The sequence below is a fragment of the Bos taurus genome, chromosome 6 (assembly GCF_002263795.3).
Source record: "Bos taurus isolate L1 Dominette 01449 registration number 42190680 breed Hereford chromosome 6, ARS-UCD2.0, whole genome shotgun sequence".
NCBI lineage: Eukaryota > Metazoa > Chordata > Mammalia > Artiodactyla > Bovidae > Bos > Bos taurus.
In genome coordinates, this window is record NC_037333.1 from 106,502,040 (window position 1) to 106,529,225 (window position 27,186).

The 27,186-nt window shown below is 46.8% G+C and overlaps 1 protein-coding gene across 5 annotated transcripts in view; it reads right to left on the reverse strand.

The window, feature by feature from the left end:
- Positions 1–1,879: 1,879 nt before the first annotated feature.
- Positions 1,880–27,186, reverse strand: part of HS3ST1 (heparan sulfate-glucosamine 3-sulfotransferase 1) — a 36,311-nt gene continuing 11,004 nt past the window's right edge. For 4 of the 5 annotated variants that reach the window (XM_059887597.1, XM_024993359.2, XM_024993361.2 and 1 more), the window contains one exon: positions 1,880–3,350. In XM_059887597.1, the coding sequence (XP_059743580.1) occupies positions 2,301–3,239 (939 nt within the window). In that variant the 5' untranslated portion in view covers positions 3,240–3,350 and the 3' untranslated portion in view covers positions 1,880–2,300. 5 annotated transcript variants of the gene reach the window in all.

Here is a 27,186-nt window from a genome sequence, read left to right on the forward strand (position 1 = left end):
CCAGGCAAGAACATGGAGTGGGTTGCCATTTCCTTCTCCAATGCATGGAAGTGAAAAGTGAAAGTGAAGTCGCTCAGTCATGTCCGACTCTTAGCGACCCCATGGACTGCAGCCTAACAGGCTCCTCCGTCCATGGGATTTTCCAGGCAAGAGTACTGGAGTGGGGTGCCATTGCCTTCTCCGAATGAAGGTGCAGAGAAGGCATTTTCTGTTGTCTGTGCAGGGCCCAGGGTGGGACGCAGTCCATGCTAAGGTCCAGCCAGACTGGTGAAGCATAACTAAGGTGACTCACTTTCCTGATAGCACGGCTGAGAAAACCTCAGGCTCCTTCTTGCTCTTTCCCTCTGGCTCAGGCTCACCTCTTGGGATGGAAGACATTTGGCACCAGAAAAGGAATATGTCAGGAAGAACTGTCTCTAGGTCTTTCCATTTGCATTTAGGGGGAAAATGGGTAGAGAAAAAAACCAAAAAAATAAAATAAAATAAAAAACCCTTGGGCTTTGACTCTAAGTGGACTCTGAGCTCTGTTTTATAGTCAACGTGAACTTGGGCGAGTTCCTTATCTTCACTGTGCCTGTTTCTTCCACTGTGAACTTGCCAGAATAATTCCTCCTTCCTGGGGTTGCTTGAGGGAAATCTCAATGAGTTCCTCTACAAAATGTCTATTTCAGTCCTCTGCCTTAAGTAAGAACTATGTCAGGAGACGCATTTGTGTCCTTATAATTTTTTGTTTTACCGTAACGAACATATTTGTATTCATAATAAGAAAAAAAAATCTGATTTATTTAATTCTGTATGAGGCTGACTGAACGAAGAATGCAGGAGAAAACTGAGGCTCAGAGGGGCTTATCTGATCATTCCTAACAACCCAGTTGTTCAGGGCAGAAGTGAAACTGAAATTGGGCCCCTCGTCTCTGAGGCAGGTGCAAGGGGTTCCAAACCTATATCCGCCACTGCTTTGAACTTTTTTCTCTTTTCAGTTTCAACCCTTGGGAATTTAAATTTCTTTTCACATTCAGGACTCCAAATTTGGAGCTGATGTTTTAAACATGCACACACCCAGATCTCAAAGCATATGGAATATAGGTCTATAAGTGCATATTGATCTTTCAGGAAAGAGATTAATAGACTCGGAGAAGGCAATGGCACCCCACTCCAGTACTCTTGCCCGGAAAATCCCATGGATGGAGGAGTCTGGAAGGCTGCAGTCCATGGGGTCGCTGAGGGTCGGACACGACTGAGCGACTTCACTTTCACTTTTCACTTTCACGCATTGGAGAAGGAAATGGCAACCCACTCCAGTGTTCTTGCCTGGAGAATCCCAGGGATGGGGGAGCCTGGTGGGCTGCCGTCTGTGGGGTCACACAGAGTCGGATACGACTGAAGTGACTTAGCAGCAGCAGCAGCAGCCCAAGCAAACGGTTATCCCTTTAGTCAGCTTTTCACAGATGGGGACATGCAAAGATTCTGCAATTCCTCTTTTCTATTCTAAGTGACTTTCTGGAGACCCACTGCCACCTGGGGCAAAGTACACAGCCCCAAGATCATTCTGAAAGCCAGGTTTAATTTCCTTTATTGTTGTTTCATCTATTGCTGCAATCAGAAGGAAGTGTAAGCACTCTTTGAAGCAAGTCTCTTGCTGGTTAGCAACTAACTTCTCCAGCTTAATTGCTTTGTCCTCTTGGAGTTTACGTGGAGTTAGAATCCACACTCAGGGACCTGCTAAAGCTGGAAATGGGTGAAACTGTCACCTCCAAGAATAACAGGCATCTCAATGAAGATAAGTCTCACAATGCAAGTAAAAAATAAATCTGATGACCTCAGGGAGACATTAAAAATTTAAACAACAATGAAGACAGGAGAGAAGGGGAGAGGAAGGTAGTAACTATGAAAAACATTTTTTTAAAAGCATAACAAAGAAATATACGCGATGAATGAACACACACAGCTATTTGGAGTTGGGGGCAAGTTAATTATATTCAAAAAAGACTGCATCTCCAGAATTTCTTTCTTTTTTTTTTTGCAGTTAAATATTTTAGGTCCTTCATATAGAGACATATTACACATGTTAACAACCATGAAAAACAATACAAAATGCCCTCGATTTAACAAGTAGAAAAATATAACTAGTATATATGGCAATTGTGAATCTAATACTGTACAGAAGTAATTTATGGATCTTACAAATAAATTATACTTAAATGCCCTTTTAAAATTCTTTCCCCCACCCTAGATGTACACCAGAACTTACAATAGGAAAGGTTCCGAGCCTAGCTTATCGCAAAAAAAAAAAAAAAAAATCAGTGCCAGTCAAATGTTCTGCCGACAAGCTCAAAGAATTTCTTATTTGGCTCATGAAAATATTCGTGCAGTTTATTGAGGAGTCTGGGGTCCACTTGGGGGTGCGCCCGGCCTTTGGACTCGTGTAAGCAGCGGTCCCGGCCGCTGTCCCTCAGGCAGTAGAAGCCCTTGGTTTTGTTAAAGTAGAAGTTGGAGGCGTTGATCTGCGGCGACAGCCTCAGGAACCGCTCCACCTTCTGGATCTCGGGGAAGGGGTCCCTGATGAGGCGGTCGCCGTCCACGATGTGGATGCGGCGCAGCGGGAAGAAACGCAGCCAGTTCTGCATGTGCAGGTGGTACAGGCTGCGGTTGAGAGCCTTGTAGTCCACGTTGAGGCGGCCGTCGCGCACCAGGAACTCCTCGATGGACGGGTAGGGCTTGCGCTTCTGCACGTGGTTGTAGAACACTTGCGTGTAGTCGGATAGCACGCGCTCCGACGGGTCCCGCAGGATAAGCAGCAGCCGGATGGCCGGGTTCATGCCGTGGACGCGCTCAGGCACTTTGGGCGACGTGAAGTACGCAGGGGTCTTTTCCACCGTGAGCTGGTGTGGGGCGGAGAAGGGCATCTGGCTGAGGTACCAGCCCAGGCCTTGGCTGTAGTGCTCCTCCCAGTCGAAGAAGTGCACCTCGTTCTCGGCGGCCGCCACGTCCGGATGCAGGCTGAGCATCTCCAACAGTGCGCGGGTACCGCCCTTGCGCACTCCGATGATGATGGTCTGCGGCAGCTGCTGGGCGGAGCCGTTGGGGGCTGCGCCGTCGGAGATCTCCTCCTGGAGGGCTGCCGCTTTCCGCACCAGCTCCGGCAGGCCCGGCTCGTCCCCTGGCACCACCGCGGGGCGGGAAGGCACTAGCTGGAGCTGGGCCACCAGCATCACCGCGCCCAGGAGCAGCGGGGCCATGCCGGACACCACGGTGGCTTCACTGGGCCGGGCGCCGCTGGGTCATGAAGTGCTGCCCGCGGGGGGACGTCTCCAGATCAGTGACACATGGGTATTGCAGGCTTCTGATTACTAGGAAACAAAGGGGAAAATATTAACCCCACGTAAATACTTGGCTTAATCAAGCTGACAACTCTGTCATCTTTGGCAAGACATTCAGCTCCTCGGGGTTTTCTCAGTTTCTTTATTAGATGGTAAAAAATCTGCATGCAATGCTGGAGACCCAGGTTTGATCCCTGGATGGGGAAGATCCCTTGGAGAAGGAAATGGCAACCCGCTCCAGTATTGTTGCCTGGTGAATCCCATGGGCAGAGGAGCCTGGCAGAGGAGTCCACAGGGTCGGGTAGCAAAGAGTGTGACATGGCTGAGTGACTTTCACTTTCACGTATCCTATCAAGCAGTGTCAAACAGTTTCTGCACCAGGCAAGAGAGTAAATGGTTAGGCTTTGGGGGACATATAGTCTCCATGGGAACTCTTTCAGCTATGTCGATTTTCTCTTAAATGTCCACAGACAATGCACAGAGACTTGGGTGTAGTTGTGTTCCAATAAAGTCTTATTTATGGGCACTGACATTTGAATTCCGTATCATTTTCATGGGTCATTAAAAATTATTATTCTTTTACTTTTTTTCCCCCCAATATTTATATGTTTAGTGCTTTATTGACACAAAAACCAGGCCAGATTTGGCCTGTAGTCCTATTTTGCCAAACTTTGCTACAAAGGAAAAAGATTGGGAAGGTCTGTTGGACCTCAGGAAACATCAGTGAATAGCAACTAGCTTCGAGCCCCAGGCAGAGGGGCAAGAGACAGCGAAGCAGCCATGGTTTCTGCTCCCCTACCCATGAGGGGCTTCTGATTTAATAGGACCGGCGAACTTGTTTGAAAAATGGAACGGTTAGTTCCTGTTGTTCACTTGTCCCTGGATCCAGTTCTTGCTGTGGCCTCAGTGCAGAGGGGAACATACTTCCCAGTGATTTTAAGATTTGGCCAGTGGCACGTGGGCAGATTGACTGGTCTGAGCTCCTTGCAGTCCAAAGGACTCTCCAGAGTCTTCTCCAGCACCACAATCCAAAAGCATCAATTCCTTGGAACTCAGCCCAAACCAGTCAAACCTAAAGGAAATCAACCCTGAATATTCATCGGAAGGACTGATGCTGAAACTGAAGCTCCAATACTTTGGCCCTGGATGCAAAGAGCTCACTCACTGGAAAAGACCCCAATGCTGGGAAAGACTGAGGGCTGAAGGAGAAGGGGGCTGCAGAGGATGAGATGGTTAGATAGCATCACTGACTCAATGAACATGAGTTTGAGCAAACTCAGGGAGATAGTGGAAGAGAAAGGAGGCTGGTGTGCTACAGTCCATGGCATTGCAAAGCGTTGGACACGACATAGTGAGTGCACAACAACGTGGGCAGAAACGACAGTGTGCCAGTGCCCAGCAGAGGCCTTAAGAGGAGTGTGTTTTCACATGGCCTCAGTCCTTACACCATTGTGATGAACAACAACAAAAAAATGTGCCCAGGTCCCAGGAGAAAGACAAACCGCACTTGGCATAGAGCCACCCCATGTGTGCAGCCTAGCCATTTCCCTCGTGTGTGAGAATGCATGCTTGTGGTTTTAAGCTGTTGAGTTTTGGGCTGGTTTGTATTGCAGTACAAATTTGGCAAAAGTTAACCGACACAACCTGACTGCAAGCATCAGTATGGTATCCGTTATGATCACAGTTCAGGTACTTTGAGGACCTGCATTCCTTCATTTTGCCTGAAACAATTAGGGATGTCTTCCTAGTAGAGCAAGTGTGTGCAGTGGGCCTGGAGGGATGAACAGGTGAGGTTACTGGAAGGAACAAAAAACTTTCACACAAGCAAAGGTTAACTGTTTATAAAGAGCGAGTCTTGCAGTCTGCTCAGTGGAATGTCACCCCAACACGGCAGTGGAAAGTAGAAATGCAGGACAGTTATAGATGAGGGTCTTGCCCAGGGACACAGAAATTTATTCCACTTCAAGATTCACGGTCTAAATTTAAAGCTCTAAATGCAGGGCTCTTCCCATGAACTGCCTGCTTTATGCCTTCTCCTCCTTTAACTCTGAGATTTATCACATTTGGGCGTTAAAGTCCCTAAGGAGCACAGGCACTGCTGAGCTGCAGCGTATGGGCCCCCAAGACACATGAGCCACGGTTGATGTTTTTACGGGGCTGATAAGCAGCAATCCGTGTTTGACCCTCTCCAGGAAAGAGGCGATTGGAAGCTCTGTTTTAAATAATCTCTGTCTAAACACAGCTTAGGGAGAGTTGGAGACAGGCCCAGTTTGGGGACTGTAGGACTTACAAAGCCAGAAAACATATTTTCCATCAAGAAGGCCCATCATCTTCATTATGCCAGGTTTAAAATTCACTTTAATAGTTTAAAACTTGTCTGGTGGTAGAGGTATAGTTGCTAGTTGTGTTTGACTCTTTTGACCCCATGAACTACATAGCCCACCAGGCTCCACTGTCCATGGGATTTCCCAGGCAAGACTTCTGGAGTGGGTTGCCATTCCCTTCTCCAGGGGATCCTCCCGACCCAGGGATTGAACCCAGACTTCCTGCACTGCAGGCAGATTCTTTACTGGCTGATCCACTAGAGAAGTACTAAAATTTGTCTTGAATGTGTAATGAAGAACAATATACAGGGCTTCCCTGTTTATGATCAAATTGATTTGATATCCTTCAGATATCAATTGTATTAACCACTTTGAAAAATGTATATTCAAGACCAAACAATTAAGAAGTTGAAAATCATAGAACACTGGAAAAGGAAACTGCAAAATCACCACATGCTTATTTAGGGGGAAAAAAAAAAAAAAAAAAACGTTTCAGAGAGCTGGCCAAACAAGATGGGGTTCAAGGTTGGTCTTACTGATTGGATGAGCTCAATTTAATGGGCCATTTGCTTTAGTCAAATGCATGTTTTAGCATGACTCAGTGAAATTCTGTTTCCTTTTCCACTGCTTGTGTGGGTCAGCCAAAGGGACCAGTTGTGCTTGCCTTTCACACGTTTAGGGTATGTGAGCAGGTGCACGCGTGTGCTTGTGTGTCTGCACGTCTATGTGTACATGTGTGTAGATGTGTGTGCATGTGCAGGGTGTCACGTGGGTGAAGTGAGGGAGAGAGCAGCTCTTCCACACTGAGCAGCCACACTCTCCCCATCTCACAGCCTCACATCCCAGAAAACAGCCCGATCCTGGGACACCGAAGGAACAGAGCCAGAGGCCAGACCTGAGATCCACACCCTTTGACTATCCATGCTCTTTTCACTTTATTATGAGGCATGCGGATTAGCACAGGGAGCATCTGAGATCACTTTCCTAAAGGGGAGTTACCAGCAGACAGCAAAAAGAAGAAACTTTTATTTTATTTTTTCTGGTTGAACCACGAGGCTTGTGGGATCTTAGTTCCCCTACCGGGGATTAAATCTGGGCCCTCAGCAGTGAGAGCCTGAAGTATTAACCACTAAACCACCAGGGAATTCCTGAGAAGAAACTAAATATAATTTGTCTTTTACAAAAACAAAACAAAAACACCACCACTCTGAAACAACTCCCCCTCCAAAACAACCAAAAGACTAGTATGTAGTTTAAAAACTCCTTGTTGCTATTCAGTCGCTTAATTGTGTCCAACTCTTTACAAGCCCATGGACTGCAGCACTCCAGGCTTCCCTGTCCTTCACTATCTCCCAGCGCTTGTTCACATTCATGTCCATTGGGTCTCTGATGCCATCCAAACATCTCATCCTTTGCCATCCCCTTTTCCTCCTGCCTTCAATCTTTCCCAGCATCAGGGTCTTTTCTAATGAGTTGGCTCTTTGCATCAGGTGGCCAAAATAATTGAGCTTCAGCTTCAGCATCAGGCCTTCCAAGGAATATTCAGGACTGATTTCCTTTAGGATTGACTGGTTGGATCTCCTTGCAGTCCAAGGGACTCTCAAGAGTCTTCTCCAACACCACAGTTCAAAAGCATCAATTCTTTGGCGCTCAGCTTTCTTTATAGTCCAACTCTCATATCCATAAATGACTAGTGGAAAAACCATAGCTTTGACTAGATGGAACTTTGATGGCAAAGTGATGTCTCAGTTTTTTAATATTCTGTCTGGTTTGGTCATAGCTTTTCTTCCAAGGAGCAAGCGTCTTTTAATTTCATGCCTGCAGTCACCATCTGCAGTGATTTTGAAGCCCAAGAAAATAAAGTCTGACACTGTTTCTATTGTTTCCCCATCTATTTGCCATGAAGTGATGGGTGGATGCCATGATCTTAGTTTTGCGAATGTTGAGTTTTAAGCCAAATTTTTCACTCTCCTCTTTCACTTTCATCGAGAGGCTCTTTAGTTCCTCTTCGTTTTCTGCCATAAGGGCAGTATCATCTGCTTATCTGTGGTTATTGATATTTCTCCTGGCAATCTTGATTCCAGCTTGTGCTTCATCCAGCCTGGCATTTCACATGATGTTCTCTGCATATAAGCTAAATAAGCAGGGTGACAATATACAGCCTTGATCTATTCCTTTCCCAATTTGGAACCCATCTGCTGTTCCATGTCTGGTTCAAACTGTTGATTCTTGACCAGCGTACAGGTTTCCCAGGAGGCAGGTAAGGTGATCTGGTATTCCCTACTTTCACCGATACCTTCTCCCCTCCACTCTTCCAACCACACTGCCTTCCCCAAAGGAGTTATGTAAGTAAAAGTGTAACACACTGTTTTACAAGATATTCAGAAAACCTCAAATCATCACAGGTCGTTAAGAGCTGCTCAGGAAGGTAAGAGCTGCTGCTGCTGCTGCTGCTAAGTCACTTCAGTCATGTGCAACTCTGTGTGACCCCACAGACGGCAGCCCACCAGGATCCCCCATCCCTGGGATTCTCCAGGCAAGAACACTGGAGTGGGTTGCCATTTCCTTCTCCAATGCATGAAAGTGAAGAGTGAAAGTGAAGTCACTCAGTCCTGTGAGACTCTTAGCGACCCCATGGACTACAGCTTACCAGGCTCCTCCAACCATGGGATTCTCGTCAAGAGTACTGGAGTGGGGTGCTACTGCCTTCTCCGAAAGGTAAGAGCAACCCTCTCAAAGCTGACAGTAACCACTGCTCATTTATGTCTCCAACACTTAGTCACAGCTTGCCCTAAGATGGATCATATCTCATTGTTACTTTTATTATAGATGTTAAAATGACCCACATATGCATTTGTACATTTTCCAGGAGCCCTGTTTTAAAAACAGAATATTTTCTGTAACCCTATCCAAAACATTATTACTTCAACACAAAATGAAGGAGATTTTTTGCAGTTTTTTGTCTTAAGTCTTCAAAAGCCAGTGTGTATACATTGGTAGGACATCTCAAGGCTGCTTCTTGTTGCTGTTGTCCAGTCACTAAGTCACGTCTGAGTCTTTGCAACCCCTTTGCAAAGCCAGGCTTGCTTTTTAATATGGTGTTTAGGTTTGTCATAGCTCTACTTCCAAGGGGCAAGCATCCTTTAATTCCGTGGCTGAAATCACCATCTGAGTTGATTCTGGGGCCCAAGGCCACATGTGGTTTCTGACAACTGGAGTGGACAGCCCAGAGATCCACAGCACTGAGCAATGTTGCAATTCTTACTCTGAAAGCTCGTTAATTGTGGAACCTGCTTTCTTCAAAAGTAAGATCCTTGACCCCACTCACAAATCAGGAGCATCTCAAACAGGAAAAGAACCAGGAAGGAAAGTTTGAAATTGCAAGCAGCACAAAAATAAATGGAGTATTCTCTCTTCAGAAGTAAACTAGGTACTATCAAAGGGAATCTTCTGGAAGTCTGGAGCCTGAGCTGGCATCAGCACAAAGACTGTTCAACAGCACCTGGAGGCCAGTCTACATTCCTCCAAAAAGCAATGTTGGCAGCAGTCATCCGGAGCACTTGCTACTGAGCAGACACTAGGCTAGCCACTTTACACACAGGACCCGTGTGATGCACACTGCATGCTGGACGGAACTGATCCTGTCACAAGAAAATGAGGCTCAGAGAAACGGAGTGGTTTCTTCAGTCATGTCCATCTCTTTGCATCCCTAAGGACTGTAGCCCACCAGGCTCCTCTGTCCATGGGATTCTCCAGGCAAGAATACCAGAGTGGGTTGCCATTTCCTACTTGAGGGGATCTCCCGACCCAGGGATCGAACACTCGTCTCTTCTGTTTACCTGCATTGGAGGGTGGGCTCTTTTACCACTAGCATCACCTGAGAAGTCCCATCCTTCCCTGTTGAAAGAGATCTAACTCACTCTCTGTTCACTCCCTTTTACCAGGCAGGCTGCTTGCTTCATCTTGCAGTGATAAACCAAGCCCTGAGTTTCAGGAATTCCGAAGCCAAGAGTCTTTCCCATCAGCAGCACTAGGCTTCCTTGGATTCCACATGAAGATGCTGACCACACACCAGGCACGGGGGACACATGGGAAAGGACACAGAATTTTCCAGGTGGAGATTCCCCTGCATTAAAAATTAAATCCAAGGGAACTTCCCCGGTGGTCCAGTGGTTAAGACTCCTAGCTTTCACTGAAGGAGGCATGGGGTCGGGGAACTGGGAAGCCACATGCTTTGAGGTGAAAAAAATACAAGTTAAACGCAAATCCTTTTCGGGTCAGGAATGAACCTAGAATAGGATCTGTCTGCCCCTCCCACCTCACTGCCCTTTTAAGCCAAGCTCGGGCCTTCCAGTTCATTTGATGGTACCAAGCTCACACCAGCTCTGTGCCTTGGCCTTCTCTGCTCCGTCTTTCCAGGATGCTCCATCCCCCAACATGCTTCCTGAGGCTGGCTGTCCCGTCACGGATTTTATTTCAAACGCTGGCTTTCCTCGGCAACATGAGCTCAACCTCTCGCCTTTAATCACTTTCTTTCCCATCATCTTGTTTTATATTCCTGATATACTATCCAAAATTATGTTTGCTTGTTTACTGCCTGCCTCTCCACCCAACAAAGTCAATTCAGAGCTTCCTTATCAGCATCCTACCTCCCGCCGCTGCATCCTCGGGGGCTGGTGTGATTGCTGGTACCCAGTGGGTGCTAGAGATGCTGTTTGCTGAATGAACACATTGGATGTAGCGGCAAGTCAGGCAAATGACGGAAGGCACTGACAGAGGCTTTTCATTCAGCAGAAAGAGAAACTTAACCATTTGCCACTTACGAAAAAGACAGTGGCAAAAAGTAGCAAGCTTTCCTCCCTAGAGGATCAAATAGGAACCAGATGTTGAGAAGGGGGCTCAAAATTTCTCCTGGAGGACGGACAAAATCGCCTGAGAGCCTAGAATGCATTTTCATTAAAAAAGGATGGGAACTAGTGAGATAACCCTTCAAAAATATTTTAATTTTCTTCTTAAGTCTTACCACAAAATTCACATTATGACCGAGATTTCAAATGTAACCACTACAACACATCTGCTCTCAGCTCCATCACTAGAACATGTTCATGGATAAAATTAAAGAACTAGAATATTTCACAGGAGGGACATTCAGTACATCAAGCACAGCGGTGCTTGTGGTCCTTCTGTCTGCAGGAAAACCTTTTCGCCCCTCAGAAAAAGATGGTCTTGGATGACAAGGATGGTTATCTGGGGGACCAAAGTCATCCAAGGGATTTGACAGAAGGGTTGGAAAGGAAGCAATTACTCTCTCCCTGAGTGCCCACCGCGTGTCAGGCAGTAAGCCCTCATGTAGAAATTATCCCTCCAAATACTTGTAACAGTATCAAGGGGGTGGCTATTCTCCTTTTATCTTATATATTTGTAAGCAATAAAAGGGCAGTGAGTGGTAATAGAAAAGCAACTGGACAGACCCAGGCTAGAATTCTTATAGCTAGCTGAGCTCAGGTTAGCTTCTCATCTCTTTGGGCCTCAGTGTGCCATTCTGCAAAACGGGCTAAAATCTACTTCATAGGGATGCTATCATGATTCCGATAGATTACCCATGCCAAAGAGACAGGGCGATGTCTGGCATTTACAGGGCATACTACGAATGCTAATGGCCTGCCTTTCTCCCCAAGGCAGACACAGAAACATGCTATTAAGGTTAAAGTGAAAGTGAAAGTCACTCAGTTGTGTCCGACTCTTTGCGATGCCACGGACTACACAGTCCATGGAATTCTCTGGGCCGAAATACTGGAGTGGGTAGCCTTTCCCTTCTCCAGGGGATCTTCCCAACCCAGGGATCAAACCCAGGTCTCCCGCACTGCAGGCAGATTCTTTATCCCTGATAGCTCAGTTGGTAAAGAATCTGCCTGCAATGCAGGAGACCACGTTTCGATCCCTAGGTAAGGAAGATCACTGGAGAAGGGTGGAGAAAGGATAGGCTACCTACTCCAATATTCTTGGGCTTCCCTTGTGGCTCAGCTGAGTAAGGTTAAAAGACCTTCTCAAATAAAGAAGTCTGAGTGCCGAAGAGTTGATGCTTTTGAACTGTGGTGCTGGAGAAGTTTCTTGAGAGTCCCCTGGACTGCAAGGAGGTCAAACCAGTCAATCCTAAAGGAAATCAACCCTGAATATTCATTGGAAGGACGGATGTTGAAGCTGAAACTCCAGTACTTTGGCCACCTGATGCGAAGAGCCGATTCCCTGGAAAAGATACTGATGCTGGGAAGGATTGAAAGCAGGAGAAGGGGGCGACAGAGGGTGAGATGGTTGAAGGGCATCACCGACTCGATGGACATGAGTTAGGGCGAATTCCAGGAGATGGTGAAGGACAGAGAAACCTGGCATACTGCGTTCTCTGGGGTCACAAAGAGTCGGACACAACTGAGCAACTGAACTAGAACAAAAACGTCACAGGAGCAAGAAGTGTGCTTTGCCTCTGAGTGGAGATGCCTTCCTTGGGCTGCGGTGAGCACATCCCAGGCAGAGGGGGCAAGCTTGCTCCAAGCCTGATAACACAGCAGAAAGGAGGAGAGCTCTTGTGTTACTCTCCAAGAATTGCCTCTCTCCACACATGCTGGAGTGTCGAGTGATTTAACTTTCTGGCATGCAGTAATACCCAAGTAAAGACGGTTTGATGAGAACCGTCCTTTCTGTTTCCAACCAAACTTCTGAGCAATCAACGGTAGATGATGTTTTGTTTGCCTTTAGGAGACCTTTACCTCTGCCTGGCTAATTTAAGAGCATGTGGCAGCAGGGTCAACTTTCCATCCTTGGCAGGTCATCGTGGAAACCAAGAAAGAGGAAACAGATTTATCTCCTGCCTGTCAGTCTACAGAAGGACAGAGAGATCTCAAGACTCCCATAAATATTTATTTTCTTGAAACTGCCTACACATGACACTTGTCAACAGCTGTTGACATTGACTTTTGCTTGAATTTACTCATAGTAATTGCTGTGAGGTAAGTTGGGGGTAGAAAAGAGCTCAGGGTACAAAAGACACAAGGTCAGTTCACATAATGTTACTACAGAGAGAAGTCAGTCAGAATGAGAAAAACAAGGATGGAATATTAATGCATATATGTAGAATCGGAAAAAAATATTGGTATAGACAATCTTATTTACAAAGCAGAAATAAAGGCACAGATGCAGAGAACATGTGGATACCAAGGGGGATTGGGGTGAATTGGGAGATTGGGACTGACACAGGAACGTTGATATGTATCTGTTTTATACATGTTGGTGCTGCACTGCACTGTAAGTCGCTTCAGTCGTGTCCAACTCTGTGCGACCCCATAGACGGCAGCCCACTAGGCTCCCCCATCCCTGGGATTCTCAAGGCAAGAACACTGGAGTGGGTTGCTGTTTCCTTCTCCAATGCATGAAAGTGAAAAGTGAAAGTGAAGTCGCTCAGTCGTGTCTGACTCTTAGCGACCCCATGGACTGCAGCCTACCAGGTGCCTCTGTCCATGGGATTTTCCAGGCAAGAGTACTGGAGTGGGGTGCCATTGCCTTCTCCGATACATATTGGTACTATGTATAAAATAGATAACTAAGGAAGACCTAGTATAGCAGAAGGAATACCACTCAGTGCTCTGTGGTGACCTAAGTGGGAAGGAAATTCAAAAAAGAGGGGTTATATGTATACGGATAGCTGATTCATTCTGCTGTACAGCAGAAATAAACACAACGTTGCAAAGCAATCATATTCCAATTTAAAGAAAAAAAGTTTCTCTGGGCCACACTGACTGCCTGGGAAAAGGAGGAGTGACCAGCCCTATTTTTCTCTTGAGAAAGACCAGGACTGTTCCAACACTCCCTCCTCCACTTTCTAGGCTCTGTTACCTCCATGACACGGGAGGCTCCATATATACAGAAGGGTACCTGGATAATGAATGCAACTCCCCGGAATTGAAGGAAGGAGGTGCCTGGGTCAGCCCGGGAGGGCAGCATGGTGGGGCAAGAATCTGGGGCCAGTGGATTTCAATCACCATGTTATTTCCAAGCTTCTGAGAATTCCCTGATCCAACGATGGATGATAAATGCCAACTGCCCCATAAGTAGCCTGAAGTCAACCCACAGGATATACTTTTCCAAATTAGGTGAGAGATTAGGTTGAAGGATCTGGGCAAGGGGTTGCAAGTTGGAGTCAATTAAAGCTCCCCACATCCCCACCAGGAGCTCTGGCTGCTCCATCACCATCGCCAGGCACTTTCCAGGCTTACAAGTGCACATCAGTTCCCTGGGGATGTAGTTCAAAATGCAGATTCTAATCCAAGAGTTCTGGGCAGAGGCCTGGGAGTCTGCGTTTCTAACCAGTTGCCTGGAGAACCGGTCTGCCCACCCACAGCCTTTGGAATGGTAAGAACTAAAGAACTCCCTGAGCTTGGAACAACTGCATCCATTCAGATTCGGAGCCTGATGCCCCTGGCCTTGGGCTGGGAAGGCTGCCTTTGGATTTGGTCTCCTATGTTGTTAGGGTAGTTTGTTTTTAAATCCAAGGCTGGAAACAATTGCAGGAGACAAAATAGAGAGGGATCAGTCTGGTCACAGAGGTGGTGTTATCTGTGGACAGGGCTGGAGGGCCGATGCTGGAATTCAGAGGATTTAGAGCCAAAAACCCAGGTGCAAATCTCAGCTTTATAACTTAAAATCCACGAGAGAGCACTGAAAACCCAGAGCCTTCGATCGAATGTCCTGGCCAACGTACACTATTGGAAGGATTAAACAGAACAGCCTATGAGGGTGCTTACGATGTTGCCATATTGCCTGGCCGATGGCAAGCCCTTCAATCGTGGCAGCTATTTTTGTCTCTTAAAAAAAAAAAGGGGGGAGGCTGTGTGATATAAATGGGAATCAAGGATGATAATTAGTCAAACGCATTTGTTCATGATCCAAAGTACTGCAGTGACTCAACCAGACAGAGGCTTGCAGGAGAAAGGACAGTGGCACACAGGGGCGATCCAGGCTCTCTGTCTGGGGAGGGGCTCGCAGAGGGTCCTCCAGAAAGGCCCCCTGCCTGAATGATAGGTGGCCAGGTGTGTGCAGGAGGGATGAAGAGGACCCCTCCACCCCCTTCATGTTTAATCTGTGGTGCTGTGCACAGGAGGCAGTGGTGACCTAAATAAATCCTTCATTAGAAGCAGAAACACACTGGCACAGGCTGAGCTCCGTGACGGGAGGGCGGACGGGGCCTCTCTTATTACTCATTGCAGCTGAGTGGAAAAGGGGGCCGTGCCAGCAGACGGGAGACAGGATCTCGACTGCCTCGGTGCGCTCGGATACGCACGGCTCAGCTCCCGCTCCAGGTATGAGCCAATCTCCCCACAGGTGCCATCTGACTGTGAGAATGTCCCTGGACGAGGTGGACAGTCCTCATCACCCCACTCATGGCCAGCACCCATGCAATCCATTTCCCCAGAAATGGACAGGAAAGAGACACAGAGCTTCAGAGGCCAAAGAACCCCCTGTCCTTTCTGCATCCCTGTTGATTAGGACACAGGTCACAGAGGACCAGAGCCCCAAGGTCAAGGGTGCAGGGGCTGAAATGAATCAGAAAGCAACGTCTGCTGATACCCATGCACTGAACCCCAAACACACGGGAACCTGTGTTTCTTTTATTTGGGGTCACGGAGCCCTAGAATAGTTGCCACTGAAAATAAATATATACAAGTCAAAGTAAATTCTTCCCCTGGATATGCAAAGGTGGAGGGTGAATTTGTCTCATTTCTTGAGCCAGGCTGGATAGACTGAATGATGTTGCCTCTCAAATTTCATAGGTTGAAGCCCTTGTCTCTGGTGTGGTGGATATTTGGAGATGGGGCCTTGGGGAAGTAATTAGAGTTAGATAAAGTCCTGAGGATAAGACCCGTAATGAGATGAGCGTCCCTGGGAAAAGAGGGAGAGAGATTCGTGCTCTGTCTCTGCCACCTGAGCATGCTCTTGCTTGCTTGCTTAGTCGCTCAGTCGTGTCTGCCTCTTTGTGAACCTGTGGACCGTGGCTCATCAGGTTCCTCTGTTCATGGGATTTTTCAAACGAGAATACTGGAGTGGGTTGCCATTTCCTCCTCCAGGGATTTTCCTAACCCAGGGATCGAAACTGCATCGTCTGTGTCTCCTGGATTGCAGGCAGATTCTTTACCCACTGAGCCATCGGGGAAGCCCCAATGCTAGATGGTAACCATCTGCAACCTGGAGAGAGCTCTCACCAAGAACTGAATCTGTTCGCATCTTGAACTTGAGCTGGGAAGAATAAATACTTGCCGTTGTTTAAGCCACCCAGCCTCTGGCATTTTGTTACAGCTGCTGAGCACACTCACGTGCTATGCCGTGCTTAGTCTCTCAGGTGTTTCTGACTCTTTGTGACCCCATGGCCCATGGACAGTAGCCCACCAGGCTCCTTGGTCCCTGGGGATTCTCCAGACAAGAATACTGGAGTGGGTTGCCATGCCCTCCTCCAAGGGATCTTCCCAACCCAGGGATCGAGCTCAGGTCTCCCACATTAAAGGCAGATTCTCTACCATCTGAGCCACCAGGGCTGATAAACAGCCCTTAGGGGAAAGAAGAAAGAAAGAGTCTGCCTGGGACTGTTTCCACTGGGTGAGTCTTCCCAGGGTGGCACACCACGGTCTCCTGGATCCAGGCAGGTGACATGAACCTTGGAAACTGGGTGGCTGGGGCGAAGGAAAGCAGCAAGCAGCCCCGTGTGTACACAGGCGGTGTAATGAGCAAGCTGCTGCCATAACTCTGGCTGGTGTTTTTGGGGAAGAGGGACCAGTGTCATCTGATCTTTGGATTTTTTGAGACTCTATTGTGGATACTTATATGAAAGTTCTTGATTTTTATGGATGCTCAAAAAGGTGAAGATTTTTTTTTTTTTAAATGAAAGGATTAGAAGGCAAGTCTGCAAAGACTGATGCCTCAGGTCTATGCTTTCCCACAGGTGATCACTTCACACTTTTACAAGACACCTATGATGCTCCAATACTCTAGCCTGGAAAATCCCATGGAGGGAGGAGCCTGGTAGGCTGCACTCCATGGGGTTGCAAAGAGTCAGACACGACTGAGCCACTTCACTTTCACTTTTCACTTTCATGCATTGGAGAAGGAAATGGAAACCCACTTCAGTGTTCTTGCCTGGAGAATTCCAGGGACGGGTGAGCCTGGTGGGCTGCTGTCTATGGGGTTGCACAGAGTCGGACACGACTGAAGTGACTTAGCAGCAGCAGCATGATGCTTCCATCCCCTTCATGCAGCACAGCCTAGTCATGGCAAAGGGGCTTGTGTAACTCTATGAAGCTATGAATCGTGTCGTGCAGGGTCATACAAGAAAGACGGGTCACAGTGAAGAGTTCCAACAAAATGTGATCCCCTGGAAGAGGGGAATTCCTGGGGACACAGAAATGACCCCGTCACTGCCCTCAGAGCACCCTGTAATGTAGAAGATACCTGTGGAAGGAAACCTATTACGGTGTCCAGGGTGATCAGGGATTAGGCACCGCTGTATCAGAGCGCAGGGGAGAGAAGCCACACAGGAAGAAGACAGGGAGGGCCTGGCATCATTGCACTAAAAGGAATCAACATCAGTGGCCAGAAATAATCCAGGAGGAGGCTTGGGGTCTGCTTGGCAGGAAGTCCCCAGGGACAATCAGCCCAGAAAGAGTTTGCAGCAGAATCAGGGCTGGGCAGGGGGCAGGGACTCAGCCCGTGCTGGGGTTGGCTGTGGAGGTAAGGTCTTTGGGGAAAAGTGGCAGATGATACGAGACTGCAGGAGCCCGTAGGGGCCACAACTTGAAATTCAGAAGCACAGGGAGGGGAAAGAGCCCTGGCAATAGGACAAAGGAAAAATTGCTCAGCCTGAGTCCCAGAAACGCCACTCACAGACTCCAAGTTGGGACACGCTAATGGAAAATCTTGGAAACTACTGCTCACTCTTGGTCCAAGAGCTTGTTTTTGTCTTTCCTCTTGGATATGCGTGTTCTTGGTTTAACGTGATCATTTAAAAACAGACATTTGAGTGTGAGCTCAGTACTGACCTTGAAAGACACCAGGGTTGGGCAAGGACTGAGATACCCCTGACTGCAAGTTGCTGAGGGGGAAACACGCATGGGCAGAATTAAAGCACGGCACCATAGCTGGTTTCGATTTTACATTGTCTGTGTTTTTTTTTTTTTTCCTTTTCGGAATTGAGTTGTTGCTGTTCCTGTAACAGTACTGAATAAAGTAACGGCTGTTTTCTCCCTCCTCCCACACATACACACAGAACTGTGATTTCTGTTCATCCCTTACTTTAAAAAAATTTTTTTAAATACTATTCAAGTTAAATATTTCCTTATTCTTAAAGCTTCAGGTTTTACAAAATGAGTTAGTGTCTCATTTGCCTCTGAATCGAGCTTGAACTTATCTATAATAAATTTAAACAGAAAGCATCTGCCTTATTATCTCAGTCATCTTGGAATCTTTAAATGCTGTTTAATCGGTCCAGAAGAACTACATCTAGATCTTGCACTTGACACAACCTTTTCTGTGATCTCTTGTTATCGCTTGTGATAAATTTCAGTATCTTCAGATTAACTACAATACTATACAGTAAGTTCAACCATCGTCAGCCTGATCACGTATTCTTTCTGCATACTGTTGCAAAGTGGTTTATAGTTTAAAAATATTTTCAATTTATTACCCCTTAAATAATGTATCTGAAACAATCTGGCATCTGAGGGAGACATTCAGGAATCTTCAAGAATGACGAGCTCAGAGGGGCCAGCTGGTGGTTAACAGTGTGGGTTTGAACCCCAGCTCCATCCCTTACTCCTACTGTGTGACCAAGGTCATGTGACCACTGTGGGCTCTGTTTTTGTATGTAACATGCACGGATGACAGTATTAATACTATAGGATTGCTGTGAGGCTTAAAGAAGGTATTACCACATACATGAAGCACCAAGAAGAGGCAGGCATGTAGAAACCCTCACCAAACGTGATCATCAGCCCTGGCAGAACTCTGTTTTCCATCTTTAATCCAGATAATCAATTTCTCTAACACCGATCATTTCAGGTACATAAAATGCATCGCCACAAAGTCGTCTTGGCTTGAAAGGACCCATACACAAGAGCGAGCAGGGTGTTGAGCTGGGGTCTAGTCCCAAGTTCTGTCCTGACTTCTGTGTGACCTTGGCCAAGACCCAGAAATACTCTTAAGCTTCTTTTACAAAAGAAAACAATTGGACCATAAATTCTCAGAACATCTGCCCTCTTATATCCATCTATAATATGAAGGCTTTAGAGAATTAAGAAACATTCTTGTCTGTCAAAGCAAGACACTATTATCCAAGATTCTAAACAAAACAATCACTGTTAAAAATAAATCTTAATAATGTTTTGTCACTTGGCATCAGCTTTCCATTTCATAGGCTAACGGGAGCAATGTATATTGAATTTCTACACTTCTGAGGTCCTTTTGATATTCAGGAAAATCATATAGCTTCTAGCAGAAAGGACTCCCTTTGAGGCTGTGTGTGTGTTAAGTCACTTCAGTCATGTCCTACTCTTTGCGACTCTGTAGCCCGCCAGACTCCTCTGTCCATGGAATTTCCCAGGCAAGAATATTGGAGTGGGTTGCCATTTCCTATTCCAGAGGAACTTCCTAACCCAGGGATTGAACCCACGTCTCTTATGTCTCCTGTACTGACAGGTGTAGGGTCTCCCAAGCTACCTGTTGCTCTGGTTCTATTCAGATCATATTCAGCATTCAATCAACAAATATTAATGAAACCCAGGACCTGATTAAGAGGTGGATATGCAGGAGAGGGGAACCCTCTGAAGGTTTCATCACCCCCAGGGGGAAAAAAAAAGATGAAGAAAAATAGCATTATATAAAAGCTTCTCAATGAAAGGAAAATATACAAAGTAGACCAAGTCCTTCCAGCTGGGGTGGGGGCTGAGGGGTTGTGTGTCATGGGATAAACCTTCCCCCACACCCAACTCCAAAGGGTGAGCCTCAGCACCTTCTGGGCTGGATGGAGGCAGTTGAGTTCAGGACTTTTGCTTAGATATGTTTGGGAGGGTAGTTTGGGAGTGAGCAGAATTCCTTAAGACAACAGAAAAGGACGGAGGGCTGCCAGAGGGGTCCCGCTTCTTGGTCCTGATCACACATAACATCCAGTCTCTTCCTAAATCAGTGAAGATGCAATCTTTAAAGAATAGTAGCAAGTGAAAAACACAATCATCAGCTGGCCCAACGTACCCAGAACCCAGCCAAGACCTAAACGGATTTGCTGTGTCTCAGGCCCTGGGAAATTAAAAGACACAGCTTGCATCCTTGTTCCTTCCCTCCAATAACTCAGGTATATGCAGGGGTATAGGGTGTTTTTCGGGGGCAGATGAGAGAGAGGAGGCAACATACATGATAACTGCACTGAGGTTAGGGCTGAGAAATGGCCATGAATGCACAGCTTACTAGCATAAAGATTCACAGACAACAGAATGATGGGTATACATACATCAACATCAAATTATTTTGGTCATATCAATGTGTCAAGAGACAAGAAGAACTGTAACAAAGTTACATTTAGAAATAGTTTGTTCTGTTTGTCAAAACCAAAGGCGGGAAAATGGTGTGGGAATGAGTTCTCATGTCCCAATAATAGGCAGAATTTCTTCCTCCAAGTCTTAGTGAACAAGAAGGAAAAAGCAAAGGTGTTGGGAGAGGGAGAGAAGAGACAGGAGTCTGCGTGTGAACTTCTCCATTGTTCCTTCTTTCATGGTGTCAACTTGATTTGACGGGACTTCAATAGGGTTCAGGCTTCCTAGGTGGCATCAGTGGTTAAAAAAAAAAAAAAATCACCTGCCAATGCAGGAGATACAAGAGACGTGGGTTCGATCCCTGGGTTGGGAATATCCCCTGGAGTAGGAAATGGCCACCGGCCTCACAATTCCTGCCTGGAAAAAATGAGCACACACACACACACATCATGAAGGTTCATCCTCTGAAAGGAATTTGCTACATAAAATCTGTATGTATGTGTATGCATGTGTGTTTTTGTGTTGGAGCTCTGATGACAGACCAGGTTTTTAAGACTTTCTGCAACTTTTACATCCTCTCAAGACAATCAAGGCACTAGGGAAGCTAACACACACCTTGAGGTCTTGCCTATGAGATGTTTCTATGACAATGCATTTCCAAAGGGACATTTTCAAAGATGTCAAAGAATAAATCACTACAGCCATCTTGGTCACTGAGCCACACAGAGTTCCCATGTTGACAATCACCTTCATTTCCCCATCAGCTGGTATGAACTTGATGCCCTGGCTTTGTGCTTCAGACTAGGATCAAACTCAAACCAGCATTCGCTGTTCTTCAGTCACTCAGTCCTGTCCGACTCTTTGCAACCCCATGGACTGCAGCACTACAGGCTTCCCTCTCCTTCACCGTCTCCTGGAGCTTGCTTAAACTCATGTCCATTGAGTTGGTGATGCCATCCAGCCATCTCATCCCCTGTCATCCCCTTCTCCTCCTGCCCTCAATCTTTCCCAGCACCAGGGTCTTTTTCAATGAGTCAGTTCTTTGCATCAGGTGGCCAAAGTACTGGAACTTCAGCTTTATCATCACTCTTTCCAATGAATATTCATGATTGATTTCCTTTAGGATGGACTGGTTTGATCTCCTGCAGTCCAAGGGACTCTCAAGACTCTTCTCCAACACCACAGTTCAAAAGTACCAACTCTTCAGCATCTGGTGTCCCATATGTTGGGGCAAATGAGGGGCTTGGCCCAAGCTCAACAGTTCCCATTAAATGAGGTATTGATGATTATGCTGACATTTCTGGTTGGCTTTCCACAAGTATTTACAGTCACAGGAAGAAAGACATTTAATAATGTGGGTCACTAAATTAAATTTCAAGATTTCTTCTTACACACATTACCCTCTTTCTTCTCTCAGATACCATCCAGGAGACTCCATCGTTTGCTCAGGACAGGGATACCAGGTCTCCAGAGCACAGGTCCCTTCTGGACACTGGTCAGGGATACAAGAAGGAGACAGGTCCCTCCACAGCCCCCAGAGGCCCACTGTGGACAGAGGAAGATGGATGTGGAAAATAGACACTTTTGGCCCAATTAGTCGGAGGAGGATCTGGGATGAACACTATTTTAGCAAATTAAAGGAAGCCAGGAAGAGGAAGTTTGGGACATACTTCATGGAAAAAACACCTAGGGAACACTTAGAAGTCTGGTGAGGACAAAAACCAAGTTCAATATGCTTTAAAATGACATCCAGGGTAAAGCATATAAACAGAGAAATAAATAGAATGGTGTGGGAAGATCAAAGCAAGTGAGTTGATATCTGCTGGGGTTTAAATCCTGGCTTAGTTATTTGATCATGAAAAAAGTCACACATCTCTCTGGGTCTTATTTTTCCCATCTAAAGAAAGTAGGGGGCTCCCCAGGTGTGGCTCAGTGGTAGAGAATCCGCCTGCCAATGCAGAAGATGCGGGTTCAATCTCTGGATCATGAAGATCCTCTGGAGAAGGAACTGGCAACTCACTCTAGTATTCTTGCCTGGAAAATCCCATGGACAGAGGAGCCTGATGGGTTGCAGTCCATGGGGTTGCAAAGAGTTGGATACAACTAAGCACCCACATACGCAAAAAAGGAGGTGGTTCCTACATTGTTGAGTGACTGTAAGATTCAAATAAGATATTGAGGAAGAACACTTTAGCTCACCTGATACAAGGTTAAACCCTCAAGACAAAGGAGTTAAAAAATACCAGAGTAACAGTAGCATGATGACATCAGCTTGAAAAGAGAAGTAAAAGGACAATAATAGCAATTAAAATTCAGATTTTTATAACATCTAGCCTACTTAAATAATGGTCCTAAGTAAAGAAAGGAATCACAACATTCCAAAAACTGACATGTAAGGAAAAGTATTCTTTAGGGAAAGCAGAAAATTTTGAGCATTGAGAGCCATTCACAGAGAGAGAGAGAAAACAAAGAAAATAGCAGAATAAAGAGCACAAAGTGGCTCTTAATCTAATATTTTTAAAGGACAACGTTTATGAGATAATTAGCCTTGGCACCATCTTTGCAGAGGACTGTAAAGAACTCTTCAAGTAAGAAAAGGCGGCAGGTGAAGGCAATTCTGAACACGAGATTGTTTCAATCAGCAGGGTCTGGTGGCTGGTGTAACTGGCATCCTCCTAAGTGGCTCCATGCCAACCCTGAGCCCTTCTGCAGCTTCTGCTGGAATCTGTACAGCCAGGAAGCGTGGCTGGGAGCAGAGTAAGGTCAAGGCAAGCTTGACTTTCAAGACTGTGTGTGTGTGCATGTGTGCCCAGTTATATCCAACTCTTTGCCACGTTATGGACTGTAGCCCTCCAGGCTCCTCTGTCCATGGGATCTCCCAGGTAAGAAGACGAGTGGGTTGCCATCTCCTCCTCCAGGGGATCTTCCTGACCCAGGGATTGAAACCACGTCTCTTGTGTCTCCTGCATTGGCAGATGGATTCTTTACCAGCTGAGCCACGGGGGAAGCCCACTTTCAAGACTAAATAATGTAAAGCAGTCCTTGGAACAGGGGCTGCCAGGCTGGGGGAAGGCTGGTGCACACAGGGCTGCCTGCAACCAGAGGGCTCATGAGAAAACAAAGCACCAGGTGGCACTGATGTTACCCAGAGACCGACTCAGGTCACTTTCATTCCCTGATGGACCACCACCGACAGCTGCCCATCTGAACTCACAAATCTGGACTAAAACCTCAGGCTTCTCTCAAAGACTCCTGTTTCTGTTTAACGGTACTTTCACTTCCAGCAGCTGCGAAGGCAGGCTTTTTTTTTTTTCTGCCTTCTCCGCGCATAGATCCACATTCTGTTGCGCAATCCTGCACTGAGATCTGGGACCAGGCAGGAGCGGGTGCAGAGCTGACAGCAGAGGTTTATCCTGTTCTCCCGTGGCAGGCGTTTCCTGCGGGAAGCAGCCAAGCCCATGTCAATTACAGCAATGTCACAGCGCCAGAGGAGCCGGGAACACCGAGAATAGACCCTGCATCTCAGCACCTCCAACCCTCAGCTTCTTGTTCCACTTGGGTTGGTGGCAGGACTCTGCCCACTCGAGGGTCTCAGAGACCTAGAAAGACAGCGCCGGCCATCTGGGGCCAGAGCGGGGAGAATGTGCATAGAACCTCAGCTGGCCCTTCCAAGTCCAGGAAGTGACACAGTGCTTCCTGTCACTTTCACTGCCCGCAGCAAGTCCCAAGGCCATCTGACCTTCAGATGGGGTGGGGGAGGGGGAGGGAGTGCAACCCTACTCTGAACCTAAAGACAGACAGTAGGATGCTGCCACAGGCATTATTATTATTATTTTGGATGGGAGGTGGGAGGCGGAGAGCATCCAAGACAGATCTGGGGGAAAGACAAGAGTCTGGAGCTAAGAAGAAAGGGGACGGGGCTGGCAGAGGGAGCACAGCCCGGGCAAAGGGTGGGGATGCCCACGGTCCTGATTCATCTGGGGAAACAGTGGGGAGTCCTGTGGGCAGACCACGAGGTGGGAGTCAGAACAGAGGACGGCAAGGGACAAGGCTTGAAAGAGTAGTGTGCGAACACCAGGCTGCGGGACTTGGAATTGCAACATTACTTGCATTATTAACAGCTAGGTCTGGAGAACCCACTACGGGCATTAAGGCTTCCCTGGTGGCTCAGTGGTAAAGAATCCACCTGCCAATGCAGGAGATGGGGGAGACGATGCTTTGATCCCTGGGTCAGGAAGATCCCCTGGAGTAGGAAATGGCAGCCCGCTCCAGTATGCTTGCCTGGAAAATCCCATGGACGGAGGAGCCTGGAGCACTACAGTCAGGCGGGGTTGCAAAAGAATCAGACGTGACTTAGCTACTAAATAACAACATGAACACTAAATGTGCTCCATACACCACTGCCTTTAATCCTGACAAATCAATAAAACAGAATATGTTGGGGTCCTTAGTTTTTTTGGTCAGTAGTTATTTCTTGGGTGACAATGCCTACCACACCCTGGTTCGGGATTGATCTAGGGGTTGGGGGGTCCAGACAAAGCCTCCATCCTCCTGTGATTTAATCTACTGGAACAGATTAAACATTAAATAAGTTTATGAAAAAATCATGAAGAGTATGTGAGGTTTGCAGAAATGATAACCTTGCCCAAAGGGATACTGTGATGTAGCAATGTAGTTGGGCCCAGAGCTCATCTGCATTTAAGTGTCCTGTACTCAAACACCAATGCTGTAAACCATGGATTCCATGGGACACTGTGCACCGGGGGACAGGGCCGGGACCAGATTATATTTGTGTTCTGCACAGTGGGTCAGAGCTAGAGAAATTAACATAGAGAATACTGTAGATTGCAAACAGTTTTAAAAGTTATGAAGCTGAGGGGGGAAAGAAAAGCAAAACCAGAAGAATATAAGATTTACATTTTGGCTGAAGACAGTAGTCAAAGATGTTTTAGAGAGGAGCAGCATACATCACCAATTGCAAGATACAAACATAAGTGTAATTGTTGCTCAAAGGCTTGTGCATGCTAAATCACTTCAGCTGTGTCTGACTTTTTGTGACCCCATGGACTGTAGCCTGCCAGGTTCCTCTGTCCATGGGGATTCTCCAGGCAAGAATACTGGAGTGGGTTGCCATGCCCTCCTCCAGGGGATCTTCCCGACCCAGGGATCGAACCTGAGTCTCCCTCACGTCTCCTGTAGTTGCTCAAAGGTGAAAGGGATCGATTCTGGATGACCCAGATTAATTGGCTTATTGTTTGATTAATTGGCTCTTCCACAGTTTCAAATGGCTGTGCCTTAGTTTCTCCTTCCGCAGTTCTGGCCTGTGTGCATGTGACCAAACTTTTGGATAAGGGGACCTACAGGGAAATCTGGCTTTGCTGGTGGCTCAATTGGTAAAGAGTCTGCCTGCAATGGGGAGACCTGGGTTCAATCCAGTATTCTCGCCTGAAGAATTCCATGGGCCTGGTGGGCATAGTCCATAGGGTCACAAAGAGTCAGACACGACTGAGTGACTAACTTTCAAACTTCTGTGTTTTACAGGGAAATCTGCAGGCTTTTGAGAAAGATTTCTACCCTGATTAGGAGTCCCTCAACCTTGTTCCCTTCCTACGTGAAAATGGAGGTTAAGGGCAGCTGCCGGGGTCGTCCTGGGCTTCTCCCCACCTGGACAGATCAGCGAAGGACAAGGTGGTCTGGGTGGGGATACACAGCTAGAGCCTTAGTAACATTCTTAATCTGCTTTTCACACAGATCAGGCTTACCAGCAAGAAAAGCTCATAATCACTACTAAGTGCCGCCTTATACACACTTACTCAGTACCAGACTTTCCAATGGGTATTTTACATATATTAACCAATGTTTCTACCAGCAAAAGGTCCAGTTTATTGCTGTTGCTTACTTGCTCAGTCGTGTCTGACTCTTTGTGACCCCACGGACTGTAGCCCACCAGGCTCCTCTGCCCATGGGGTTTCCCAGACAAGAAAACTGGAGTGGGTTGCCATTTCCTTCTCCAGGGGATCTTCCCAACCCAGGAATCAAACCTTCGTTCCCTGCATTGGCAGGTGGATTCTTTACCACTGAGCCACCAGGGGAGCCCAAAAGGTCCATGAGGAAATGCAATGCTCTTAAACAGGACAGTCAAGGTTGGGAAAAACAAAAGCATTTTCTCCAATGTCAAAAACCTCAAATAATGCAGTGCTGTCGGGAGCAGGGGTGGTTCTGTGATCTTCAATAATGCTCTGGCCCCAAGGATGCTCCTGCCTCACTGAACAACTGAGGACCGACTTGTCCCCCAGAAAAGGTCAGTTCCTCTGATGTGTGTGTAGATGGGGCTGAGAGGTCAGGAGGGGAGGAACCATTTCACAGGGAGAAAGCACGGCAGGAGAGATGCCACCCGAAAGTCTCTCTAATAAGAGCCCACGTTTAAGAGAGAGACTCACAGACTTAGAGAAAGAGTTTATGGTTGCTGGGGGCAGGATGAGGGGAAGGGATAGTTAGGGAGTTTAGGATGGATATGTACACACTGCTATGTTTAAAACAGATAACCAACAGGGATCTACTGTACCGCACATGGAACTCTGCTCAATGTTACGTGGCAGCTGGGATGGGAGGGGAGTTTAAGGGAAAATGGATACATGTATGTGTATGGCTGAGTCCCTTTGCCAATCGTCTGAAACTATCACAACATTGTTAATTGGCTATACCCCAAGAAAAAATAAAGTTAAAGTAAAGAGAGCTCCTGTGTAATGAATGGAAATAAAACTAAAGCCAAAGTAACAGACCCACTCCAGGCATCATGCGGAGGACCGTGAGGGGCATGGTGGCCGGTGTCTCCAGCAGATGGCACTGGGTTGCCTTGTGTTCAGCTGTCATCTAGGACTTCGTGCTGACTCAGAGCAGGGAGAAAGGCCTCAACTTCTCTAGTTCTATCACGTTCCACATTTTTTCCAGTTCCACCATTACAATTTGTATGTCCTTCCC